The 13,365-nt window shown below is 37.6% G+C and overlaps 2 protein-coding genes across 5 annotated transcripts in view; both read right to left on the bottom strand.

Annotated features, from left to right (window-relative positions):
- RIC1 (RAB6A GEF complex partner 1) overlaps window positions 1–13,334 on the bottom strand; it is a 57,347-nt gene extending 44,013 nt beyond the window's left edge. For 2 of the 4 annotated variants that reach the window (XM_010586043.1, XM_010586044.1), the window contains exons 1-2: window positions 12,957–13,334; window positions 1,933–2,040 (exon numbers count right to left, since the gene is read on the bottom strand). In XM_010586043.1, coding sequence (XP_010584345.1) covers window positions 1,933–2,040; window positions 12,957–13,097 — 249 coding nt within the window. In that variant the 5' untranslated portion in view covers window positions 13,098–13,334. The remainder of the gene's footprint in view (window positions 1–1,932; window positions 2,041–12,956) is intronic. The other 2 variants (XM_010586045.1, XM_010586046.1) reach the window with 2 other exon arrangements.
- Window positions 13,143–13,365, bottom strand: part of LOC104843241 (programmed cell death 1 ligand 2-like) — a 28,634-nt gene continuing 28,411 nt past the window's right edge. Inside the window, exon 8 of the mRNA XM_010586061.1 lies at window positions 13,143–13,344. Within this exon, the coding sequence (XP_010584363.1) occupies window positions 13,143–13,344 (202 nt within the window). The remainder of the gene's footprint in view (window positions 13,345–13,365) is intronic.

The raw sequence follows: 13,365 nt of genomic DNA, 5'->3' as shown, positions 1-13,365 counted from the left end.
GGGAGTGCTGGTCACCAGCCGGCTGAATATGAGCCAGCAGTGTGCCCAGGTGGCCAAGAAGGCCAACGGCATCCTGGCCTGTATCAGAAATAGTGTGGCCAGCAGGAGCAGGGAGGTGATTGTTCCCCTGTATTCGGCACTGGTGAGGCCGCACATTGAGGGCTGTGTTCAGTTTTGGGCTCCTCACTACAGGAAAGACATTGAGGTGTTGGAGCGTGTCCAGAGAAGGGCAACCAAGTTGGTGAAGGGTCTAGAGCACAAGTATTATGAGGAGCAGCCAAAAGAACTGGGGTTCTGTAGTCTGAAGAAAAGGAGGCTGAGGAGAGACCTTATTGCTCTCTACAACTACCTGAAAGGAGGTTGTAGTGAGGTGGGTGTTGGTCTCTTCTATCAAGTAACTAGTGACAGGACAAGAGGAAATAGCCTCAAGTTGCGGCAGGGGAGGTTTAGATTGGATATTAGGAAAAACTTCTTTAATGAGAGGGTTGTCAGACATTGGAACAGGGTGCCCAGGGAAGTGGTTGAGTCACCGTCCCTGGAGGTATTCAAAAAGCACATAGACAAGGCACTTCAGGACATGGGTTTAGTGGGCATGGTTGACGGTTGGACTCAATGATCTTAACATCTTTTCCAACCTAAATGATTCTATGATTCTAAAAGTTACAGAAGACTCCTTTCTGCCTTTGCTAGTAACTATAAGCATTTGCTAACTGAATATATAATCTGACACTAACAGAAATACTTCACTGCATTGATTTCATGAGATCCTTTTAGGTGATTTAAACATTCTAAACCAGCTAGTCAGAAAAGTCTACCCCTGCATTGCACACAAGAAAACGGGAGCACAGAAAGTTTAGTTGATTTAGAGTCGTGATGATATTGGTAGAGACATAATCTATTCCATAAACTGTCTGGTATTTTCCACTAAGATAACAATATCTGATTGGTTTAAAAACTACAAAGCATTACAGGCATCATTTTAAGCACCAAAGATGGTTTATATTAGGAGATGAAGTCTGTGTACCAACAAATACAGTAGTTGTTACCCAGTTTGTCATTCTACATAATCAACTTCTGATGGGGAAATTTAATGATATCATTCTTTTCTTCTGCACCTTCTCACAAGAAAACCTTAAATACAATAGCCTTGATTTTAAAAGCTAAAAAAAGAAACTTACCCAATTTAAGACCTGGTCCTAATGTAAGACCTGACCAAAAGTCACCAAGAGTATCATCCTATATTCTGACTCCCATAAACCCTACTCCCACCTTTGTTGTGTCTACTTTGCACCTCGAATTTTTAAATGCTGGTACTGAAATAGTCCACCGCTGTGAGCATAGCACCAGCTACAAAACAAGATTTTATTTCCATGTGAGACAAGATCTCATCTTCACCTTCAAGACTTTTAACAGAAGAGTCTATGTATCACCTATCACTGCCCTTGTTTCTGTGTTCTCAGTGCCTTACAATTTTTTTTTAATCACCAAAAGATACTGCACCTTAATAAAGCCACAGTTTCATCCTCTTAAGGCCTACCTTTCTCAAACACCTGTAAACCCTACTTATCAAGCTAAATATGCTTATGTCATCTAACTTCTCAACTATGTCTTTCATTCACATGTCTTCAAATTCCCTTATTCTTTGTGACCAGATTACTAAAGTAATGAGATGCTGGATCACCCCTCGCCAATACACGTAAACATAATTTTAATACAAAGAATGGCAGTTCATTCTTCAGGGGAAAAAAATTAATGAAAACTACTAAAGGAAGCTTCTATCATCCAAAAAACCTTGGTACTATTATATATTTTCACAAGATAAATATCAATTAAATGTACATACAATCTGCAAGTTTGCATAAGCAGAAATTGGTAATACAAAACTCTCTTTGCAATAGTTTAACTGTAGTAAGAAGTAAAAACCCTACTTACTGAAACAGCTATCATGGTGCTGTCAGGCCGCCACTCTGCTTGTTTATAAGGTCCAAACTGAGAAGCTGCTTTTGATAGTTCCTTGTAGCTTACGATTAATACACTGGGCTGGAGGAAAAAAAAAATAATTACATCTCATATCTAAAAGGAATGGGATGTTTGTTATATTGTGATATAACTGTAAGCAACTATATTTCCTTAACAGCAACAACACATTTCCCTTAAAGAGTGAGGTTAAAAAATTAGTGTATATTTGACAATGCTTTACATGATGGTGCTTTTAAAGGGTGTTTATGCAGAACTGCCACACTGTCATTCCTAATCTCACTCTTTCAAAACCTGGACATTTAAATAAAATACTTCATTTGCCCAGAAAGGAGTCATTACAGAATACAGAAGTAGTTTCAAGTTAGACAAAGGGTGACTGACGCTCAAGATGAACAGAAGCATCTCAAATAGGCTCCTATAATGAAAAGGACTTTGAATTAACTAGGATGAAATATTCTATAGAGTATTTGGTACAATGATTCGCTTAGTTTCTACTAAATGCATGGGCGATTGTATTAAAGAGAATGATAATCAGGAAATCTGTTTCATACCTCTTCAAGAACAGGTTGCCAGAAATTGTGCAAAAAATCCACCTTTACAGTTTGCTGAAAAGATTCTGCATATGATGACATGCACTCATTAGCACCTTTCCTCCTGGGAATGGAGAAGAGCTTTGGGGTCATGAAGCCCAGAAAAAGCTACCGTAGGCACTAAGTCTTCATTCCCTTTCACGAAAGCAGCTGAGAGCACTGACACAAAAACCTAATGGAAAGTTAGCCTTCCTTGCTCCAATGCTTAGAAACAATCTTCCTTCTGAAATATATTTAAGAACTGTTTGCACTTTCTTGCTCTTGAACCAGTAATAGCTTACAGCTTAGATAGGTATCCCCCCTTCTGCTACCCTCCACCACTTGGAGGTGGGGATGGAGAAGTATGTGCATATATATTCATTAGGTGACAACTATACTTCCTCAGCCTTCAGTTCAATTAAACAAGCCACACCTTTTTTTAAAAGAAGTTTCCCCTCATATTCATAACAGAAGCTGTCCCTAACTTTATCAATGTCAATTTTTCTTCAGAGTTGTAGCAGCAAACTGTACCAAGAAGAGCACGCTCCTTCAGCCCCTGGAAAGGAACCAAAAGGCTAAACAGTAATCACTCTTTTTTGCTGAAAGTAATCATGAAACTGCTTGGCAAAGCTCTTCATCCACCACTAGGACCACAGGTGATGGCAACTTACTATTGTTCCTAGTTAGTTTACTTGCTCAAGCAGCAGAAGCTGATACAATAAATCTAAAAACATTAATTCTACCCAGAAATCAAGTGGGTGTGTGCTACTCCAGAATTCGGTGGGTATCTACTGCTATCATATTTGCCATCAGTTGCCTCAGTTTCCCTTAAGAAAAAGTAGAGTTACAAACAAATTAATTTAAAAGGAAAAATAGTATGAAACAAAGTAATCAAATGTTTTCACCATACATATAAATAAGGAGCTGAATTAATGTCACACAGGCAGTCTTAGCCTTGGTAAATTCATAGTATGACTTTGCATCCTGTAAACAGCATTATTACTTAAATTTCACACCCACACATAATTAAATTATCAAAAATAAAGTTAAACATTTAAACTGTAAAGTATAACAAGCAAACTAATCTTTACCCTAAGAACTATTTATACCAGCCATTTCAATTCATGTGGCTTCTTTTGCAGATACTTGCAAATCAAATTCTCTAACATTAAATAGATAACTAATTATTCTTAACAGATTCTTACTAATTGTTCTCATGAACTACACAGACTTTCACTGCTTGGCTTAGACCCACCTTAACTGCCTTAGATACACAGAGAAAAAGTGCCTTGTGACAGTACAATCTTGGTAATCTGCATCATTAGTGCAAATTTGGAGACCAATCTTAAAGCACTTCTGTGCTTCAAGCATTTCAGCAGCAGGCAAGAAATATTTTAGAAGCTCATTAATGCACAACAATTTTCTTTCTATATTGCTACTTTACAGAACATAATGACAGTGTTTATACTGTAATGTTCTTGTGACATTTATTCACAAGCAAGCTGCTATTACACCTTAGAACCTGAAGGAACTTTCTGTATACACAGCACCTATAATATTTATACAAATTGACTTCTAGACTGATCTCATTTTGTGCCTTACAGATGAGGACTAAAGGAGTTATCATTAAGAGTGCAAGTAATCATTTTCATCTTTTTGCAGTTTAAGTAGCTTCTTTTCTTATTAGAAAGCAGACTCACTTCTATTTCAATGTCACAAAGGGTACCTAGCTAATGGTTAAAGCATAAATATTTCACTAATTCAATTTATTTCCACATACGCCACAACTCAAAAGCATTATTTCATATGTGAGGAAAACCCCAACACACAAACTTTATCCCCCTGTTTACAAGCTTCCCACAAAAGTGTGAACTGCTACAAGGTTAACTAAGCTAGAAGGGCAGCTTGATATCCTGCTCTGCTCATGCAAGAGAAAGAGAAATGGTCATTTTACATCTGAAGTCACTTATTACATTTAAAGTTCCTGAAGGTGTATAAAGGCACAGGAGTATGTTCTCTAAACAGGAGTGTATCAGCCTAATTTTAATTACTTCCCCCAAGCAGAGCAAGCCATTAAACACACCTTTTAACAAAAATAAGCGCCTAGTTAGCACAATACTTCTCTCTGGTTAGTTTTAGATACTTAACTCATCGCCTGTACAGAAACAGTACGGGTTTAGATTCTATTACACAGAATTTTCCCTAAACCTTTACATTTGTTTCTGTTGGAAGAACCAACTCTCCATGTCAGCTTCATGAAAGCTCCATGGTTTTTCCCTCTTTATACTTCTGCACGCAGCTACTAAAATTATAAAGAAATCTAGTTAAGGGCAACTAATGAAACATGCGCACTGTCTTAAATAAGTGAAGATACTGATTCTCCTTTGTAATGCTTAAAAACTGCTTGCTGAAATGTTAATGGTAGAGCCACATCTTTTGGAGAAACTGGTGATTACAGAAACCTAGCAAGTGACCTAACAAATAAAGAGTTGCTTGGAAAAAAAAAAATTGTCTACAGAACAAAAGTAAACAGCTTCAGTTCTTAAGGAAGAAAGAACACAAGACTCAGGAAGAAAGAACTGAGTAAGCAAGTCTTTACTCGAATTGCAACTTAAAACTAGCAAAAGCTTCCCAAAATAGATAAGAAGCATATCTGGCATTTTACAATCTGCTGCAGAGAAAATCTAGCATTTTGATATAGTACATTTTGTGTCTCAGGAGGAATGTAAGGTCAGGCAAAACAGAAGCTGCCACTCACTTATGAACAGAACAGTAGAGGTGGATGCTCACAGGATAACAAAATTGGTGAAAAGGAAAAAAATGGGAAAGCTAACCTTAAAAATAATATAGTAGTATCATTATGAAAGAGTAAACAAATTCCCCAGTGCTCTAGTTAATGCTACTGAAAAGAGAGAAACAGAATCCTTTGTTCAGACAGTTAATATACTTTATCTCCTTCACTTCTTATACATCATTCAGCTACCTTGGCTACCTCTTCACAAGAGCACCTTAAACAGGAGCTCTTAGAAATCTTTATGCTTCTCAACAATGCCTTTCTAGCATAAAACATTACTTTTTTTTACTGATGTGATATTATGACAACATTCACAAGAGGCAGCTGAAAGCAAATGTGTTTTGGATGACCAATACTGAAACAGAGGAATTCCACTATTTATAAAACAGTGAGATAGCAAGCTAGCTTCATGAGCAAAGACACCTAACTCAAACTACTTTAAAACTCACTTTTCTTTCATTATCAGTTGTTGTTGTACATTATGAATTCCTTTGGACTTTCCACTAAGAAAGATGAGCTCTGCGTCAACCTCAGGACAAAATACCTAAGCAAACAATTAAAAAAAACCACCACAAAACAACACACAAACCAAACCCACGGTGAAATAATTTAAAATTGTTTCTATTTTACTTAATTCTACCTGACTAAATACATCTTTCCCACTTCCCTTTTTAAGCAATAACTATGAGCAGCATAAATAGTCTCAGAACACCGAACCATATAAAGTAATTTTTATGAAGAAATCTATCAAGATATATAAACCCTGCAGCAAATTCTCTCAGCAAGCTTAGACATGGGATATTACCACTTCAGTTCTCTAACTGAACATTAGAGAACACAAACATTTTACCACATTTGATGTAAATGCAAATCAAGTAGACATTTAAACCCTAAACTAAGACATGAATGTTGCTCTGAACAGGCCATCCTTAAATAGGATAAGTAGTACAGACTTCAACAGCAGCCCTCATAGGAGCAAGTGTCTGTCCTAATTGAGATGTTTAAAGGGCTTAGAAGAAAATGTTACATTAACCAATTGGAGAGAGGTACACCCATTGTTTGTTTGACAGAATATAAAATAATGAAAAAATGAGTTTTCCTTAATTTGGATTCTATTGTTTGCCTCCTGCAGGTTAATGACAAACTGTACATATAGTAGATTTAACAAGTTAAGTGGGTCAGCAAATACAATGGAAAACTACCGGACTAAGTTTGAGAAGTAAACACCTAACAGGATGTATGCATTCGGACATTGAAACTTCTTAGTGCTCCTTTATTTTTAGTTGCTCTCTTACCATTAATCCACTTGAACCCAGAAGGAAAGACAGCAAGACAGGAACACTGCCATTTATGGTCACCCCCAAAATGACTAAAAACATGAAGTAATACTCTTGCTTAGGCCTGTGGATGTTCCTGTAAGACACCAGCACTCCCATAATTTTTATGCAAAACAAAGAAATAGTTATTATACCTGCATTAAATATGAATAGCAAAATCATATCCTTGCCTAAATTCTAAGAATGTTGCATCAAGCAGTTGATAGTCATACTCAAATTCTTAAGTACTGCAAAAAGTTAAATGATTTTTTTTAAAATACTGATACAGTTGCACTGAACCCAATTATTTCTGCTCAAATAATACCCAAGAACACTGACAAGCTCTGAATGTTTTGCCTAGCCTATCCATAGTCAACATGTTCAGCTCTGAATTCCATTTTTTATTTTGCTCTTTTTATTGTAACTATTAATCCAAAGTAACTTGAATTTTAAACCCAAGTAAATTTCACGATCCTTAATACTTCCTTTTCTCTTTTAAAGCACTGTCATCTTTAATGCCATGAATTCACTATTACTAATTTATTTTCCACAGAATTTTTTACATTTAATTATAGCTTTCAGACACTGAATATCTGGAAGACTATCAGTCTTTTCACAACTGTTATGTCTAAGAAGATTCTTGTATTTGGTGAGAGCATGAACAGTATTAGCAGCTGACAACATGGTATTATGTATAGGTTTCAGTTTTTTAATGCAACATCAATACAAGAACCTGCAAGGCCATAGATAATTGTTAAAATCCTAATACCCTCAGCCTCTAACAATTTACTATCCTAGACATCAAAAATTGATCTCGTTTAGAATGAAGAGGCAATTTCTTTCAAAAACACAAATGTTCTGCTTAGCCTTTTAAGACAAATGCTTCGACGCTTCATTAGGCTGTAGGCACAAGACAAAAATCAAAAACATGCTGTTCTGATGACCTTATGATCCAAGTGACAAAGACAAGGCTAGGAGAAAACAGAACAAAAGCCTGGTGACACTGTACACTTTATTTTCGTCATTAGCCTGTGCTCCACTTTAAAGGCTGAAGCTTTGTAGGTTTATAAACTAATAAACCAGAAAGGTTAGATGGAAAAAAGAAAAGCATGCATGCATGCATAAGGAAAATTCATCACTAAGGACCAGAAGAAAAAAAGACGACCACAAAAAGCCATATTGTCAGTAACAGAGATAGAAGGTGGTGATAAAAGAATTTCTAAAAGCAGAGCTAATTATAAAAACATAACTCTCTTAATTCAGTTTTAAAAGCAGCTGGAAAGGTCAGAACCAGCAGAGCATCCATCCAACAAACACAGCAGACACAGCTCCCAATACTGTGCTTCACATAAGGTACTGTGAAAGAGTTCAAAAAACCAAAGTGCATCAGAACTGTCAATCACTACCTCTCCCAAGCGGAAGTTTTCAGTTAACCTACCGCTCAAAAACATTGCCAATAAGAAAGGCCATATTCTATGGATCTCTGCTGCTCCTCAGCTCCATGAATTGCCAAGCGCTTAAATTTGTATTAAATAGAATTGTGTGTGATGGAGAATAGACTTTCTAACCTCATCTCTGATCTCATACGGCAAATGACTCTGTTATGTGCAGCTAATGGGAGAGTCAAAACTCATAACTGAGGATGCTTTTCTCTTCATGCAAGTCATTCTCAGATGTCTTTCAGATGTTATCTATTTTATATTAATACAGGAGACACGGAAAACCTTGTAAGGCCTACTGAATATTCACATGACAATTTTACATTTCACATGCCAAATCCATCAGTCTAACAGGTATTTCTCTTTTCTTTAATTATATAACCACAAATACATCTTTACAATAGAAGTAACAGCACAACTGTTACTGTTACTGACATATAAAAAGAAATGGCCTTCTTGGACAAATGTCTGATGGGTATCAGTAAGAGGTTAGCATCTCAGGGTTAAATTACTAAGGAAAAAACACAGCAGAAGCAGCAAGACACCTCAGTTTGCACTGATGCTATCTGTGTCATGTTGTTCACAATACACAACCACTTACATCGTTATCAAGATGTCTGTTGTCCATTTTGCAGCCAAATTCCAGAAAAAAACACTACAGAGATTGTATCTAATCCTGTCTAGGAAAAGGCCACATACAATAATTCAGTAAATTATTCTGCTTACAGTTCTGAGACGAAAGCATAATCCTGAAAGCACAGTGAAAACAATTATTTTTTTCCTTTTAATGGCCACCCGCAATAAAAAAAATTACAAAACCAAATGCATTTTTTTAAACATATTTATTCATATAGTGTATGAACTATAAGCACTAGTGTCACAAGTAACTCCTTTTATAGCGTGCCAAAATTCCAGGTTACAGAGATCACTTCTCTAACACAAGCATAGTCCCCTGTTTTGTCCAATTTGTTTAAATAATGCGTATGCTTAGATTTAAAGCACTTATCAAGAGTAACTTTAATACTGCAACAGGTAGAGAGTGGAAAGCACATAAGAACGAGTTATGAGAGCTGCCTGTATATAGACTTATTCAGCATTTAGCATGAATACAGATTATTTGACAATCTAGGATTCTGACATGCATGCTTTCCCATATGCTTATAGTTCATTTGGGTGATCTGACTCAACATCAGATCATCACAAAAAAACAGGAAAGTTTAAAAACAAGCACAGATGTAAATCACAAGCTGATAAGCACCTAGGTAATTAAGAAATGCTCCTCAAAATGAGTAGTTGGGGCAAGCTACTCTTGTCTTCAAACAACTTACAAAACTGGTTTTGACTGGCAGAGTCATAGCAGATAATCCAACAACCTCCAGGAATTTCATTAAATATTCAAGTCCAGTACTTACTCCTGTCATTGCCACAAGTTTGTTAAGATTAAAGAAAGGAAAGGCTGAACTATATTTATACATACAAATACGTCATCAGACTATTCTTGTTGGACACAATTCACTCCTCAACATTTCAAGGGGGAACTCCATTCATCTATCACACCTCCTTCCTCTGTTGCATACATCTTCCTTTAATATCTAGAGCCCTGTGGGTGAATAGCTAGAATCCCCTGTACTGCCTCAAGCTCTTATGATGCCAGATAACCGAACCAATTTAAAATTAAAAGCCACTACTGTTAAAGGAGTAACACTTTCAACAAGCCAACTACAATGCTCCTTTGATCCCTTCATGAGCTGAAAAAAACATGTTTCTGTTTGTTCAGCAAGCTGAACAACCCTGTAAAAGCCATCACTAGTCCACCCCAAGAGCCACTAAAATACAGGTGCAAGCGGGAAAGATCACAACACTTAGGACTGCACAGCTGCCTCATGAAACATCACCTTTGGTTCCCAAGTCAATCTATTAAACATCAATTACCTCACTTTAGCAATTCAGAAAGTTTCTTTCATGAATTGAAGTTTCTCATTTCAAGCATCCAAGTACTTAACATTACCAGAATGAAAACACTGACAAGCTTTCCAATGCTGTCAACGAGAACGGTCAAGGAATCTTCTGAGGTACCTTGGCCAATAATTTCTTGTTATTTAAGAAAAATACTTGGAACAGTCTCCAAAGTGAGATGCATTTAATACAATCCATTGGGGTGAAAGAAGAAAATCTTTTTTGTACCATTAATAAAGTAAAACTTTAAAAATGTGTTTATTTCAGCTTTCCCTCTTTTTTTTTTTTTTTTTCCTTTTCAAATGCTGGAACAGCCTTCCTAGAGACAGGGTCGATGCCCCAGGCCTCATCAGTGTTTAAGAGGCACTTGGACAATGCCCTTAACGATGGTCTTTAACTTTTGGTCAGCCCTGAAGTGGTCAGGCAGTTGGACTAGATCATCGTTGTAGGTCCCTTCCAACTGAAAAAGTCTGTTCTGTTCTACTCTATTTTTTAATTTCTATGTTGTGTATGCTTGATAACATGCATACTAGTACAGTAGCACATGCATATAATTCATAAACAAATAAATGTACACATATTGGGGGTGCATGTTCAAAAATCTTTCACCAATACTGATGCAAGATCAAAAACATTCACCACTGATCAGTGGCCTTTTCTATCCACAATCCAATCTCTCCCTACAAAATAACATGTAAAATAGTCAAGGACTTTTTGGCTCAAAACCACTACAGAATTCCATCTGGTTTTAGCTACACCATTTACCGCCGTTTCTAATCTTAGTACCCATATTGTTTCCAAACCAGAAAACAATCCACACTTTGGATAAACCTTCCTTAGTTCCATTAGTTCTTAGCACACAGTAGGTGAAAAGGAGCTTTAAACATTACCACTTCACTTGAAAAATACACATACTGAATGTAAATTCACACACACGGAAGTATTTCAAAGGGCCTCCCCCTTGAAAAATTCAAAACAGAACTTCACCAGCATCATCACTTCATTCTTATATGAAACCTTCATATATAGTTGAGACAGTAGTAAGTCTTAACAAGAACATTAGGTGAAAGCTCTTCTACTTCAAGAAACTGAATTAATTCAACCTGACCAGAACTTAGCCTTGTTCCAAAGAAGGTCCTTCTGACAAATGAAAACATTTTCTAGAATGCAATAATTTTAGTTCACTTTATAATAACGTCCAACATATGATTTTAAGCTTCACCTTCAAAAACAAAACAAACAAAAAAACCCCCACCCAAAACCCCAGCTATATGCATAAAAAATAATGCAAGTGATTCTCTTAAAAAATGCCCTTAACAGAAACCTTTCTCTTGCAGGATATTGCTAACAGCTGGATGTCCACAGAGGTGGTGAGACTGTAACATCCTTTTTAGTCTAAGATCAGTCAGTGATCAAGCCTGGCAAAGTCAGCACCCTCCTCAAAAGCAGCCATTATATACTGAATTAAAATACATTTAAAACATTTTAATGACCTGTAAGTTTGCTCAACTTTTCTGCATCGAGTGAATTCTTTTAGTGCTCTGCCTGTAGCCAGTTATACAACATTTAACATTTCAAAACAAGTCCAAGCACGTAAGCTAATGAACATGTAAGTTAATGAATGTTGTCCTGAGGAACAGACCATAAAGTAAACTACATTCTAGAGAACAAGGCACATCCTGAGAAGCATCCCACAAGCCTTTTCTTCTTTATGTACTTTCCTGGAAAAGAAAATCAGTTGTGCTCTGCTGACGGGCTACAACCATAGCCTTAACAACTGGCAAAATCTAGACGGGCGTACACTTTATCTACACTATGCGCCACAAACGTAAGGAAACAGAGGCCTCATGATGATGTTCACACAGCATAGTTACTGGGCTGGTATGTCCTAGCTGGCTACTGGTATAGGTTAAAAAAAAGCATCAGCACCCCACCCAGGAACTAATGAACAGCCATGAAGAGTGCAACACAAGGTAAAGCAATGAAATCTCAGCATAATTTAAAACAAGATTTTAAGGCTATGACTGTCATCTGATACCTTTCAGTATCAGCTTTCTAAAACTGGATTGTTAGTTTTCTCCTGTAACCTGAGATGAACTCTGTAAATTATCTGGAGTTGGAGATATTTATAGACAGATCTAGAGTCTAATCTAGGCAGTATTTAAAGGGATCCAGCATCAAAATTCAAAGTCAATGTCACAGCTGTTTCATTGGCTGCATCAAATCAAACTGACAAACAGCATTTTTGTTACGACACTAATTCCAAGTGAATTCAAAGCAAGGCATTTAATGTCAATTATTCACATAGTCTCAAAGCGGGTGTTGCTAGAGCAGCAACTTCCATGCAAAAGCCACGACAATTCTTCTGTTTAGGGCCGCAAAACTTTTAAACTTTTCATAAAAAGAAAAGTTTGTGAACTTCTGTGTTATACCATTACAGAGAATGTTATAGTCTGTTCTGTGTTTTATAAAAACGCGTTTCATAGCTCCTACATTCATTGTTTTTAATACAAAACACAGACTATATGAAGGCAGAAGACATGAAGCATATTTGCAAAAAAGGCACTGCTACAAACACTCTTTATATTAAGCTTAAGCGTTATTTAAAGTCAAAGTGAATAAAAAATAGTTGGTTATAAGCCTCATTTTCAGGAATAACAGGTGTTAACTCCAAGTAGATCGATCTTACATATTTTCTCAATGCGACATTGCTATCAGTAAACATCGTGGCTTAACAGCTCTGATTCACAAATAATGGAAATCATCTGCAAGCTTTAGTCCCAGATTTTACAACCCTTTCTGGAACAGGAACGAAAAAAAAAAAACCAACCACTTTACAGATGAGAGGGCTTTTCGGCTGGGAGAGCGGGGTCTGAGGGCTAACAGGAGGATGGATACTCACCCTGCAGTACCAGATGCTCAGCTGAGATGGGGACAACACCGCGAAGAAAGCTCTCTGGGGATCCGTCTGGATGTGAAGAGGCTGCTCCTGGGACTCCAGAGGACACAAAAGCCTCTTGGGCCAGCCGCTGAGAAAATACATGGCTGTAGATTTCCCTCTTCCCGAGAAGCGGGCTCTCAGCTTACTCTAGCCTAGGCGGGGGCCGGCGGGGACATCAGCCGAAGAAGAGAGGCAGGAGGGCTCGCTGCCCGCTCGATGGCCTCCAGACGAAGGGCTCTGACCACCGGCCCGGGGCCCGCCACGCATAATCACCAGCGAGACGACGGGACCCCTCGGCTCACCGCCGCCGCCCGCGTCCGGGAGGGGGGCGGCCGAGGCCTCCCTGCCGCTGGGGGTCGCGGGCCGTCGC

The sequence above is a fragment of the Haliaeetus leucocephalus genome, unplaced genomic scaffold, assembly GCF_000737465.1.
Source record: "Haliaeetus leucocephalus isolate CR32 unplaced genomic scaffold, Haliaeetus_leucocephalus-4.0 Scaffold139, whole genome shotgun sequence".
NCBI classification, from domain to species: domain Eukaryota; kingdom Metazoa; phylum Chordata; class Aves; order Accipitriformes; family Accipitridae; genus Haliaeetus; species Haliaeetus leucocephalus.
This window is presented reverse-complemented; position numbering and strand designations above follow the sequence as displayed.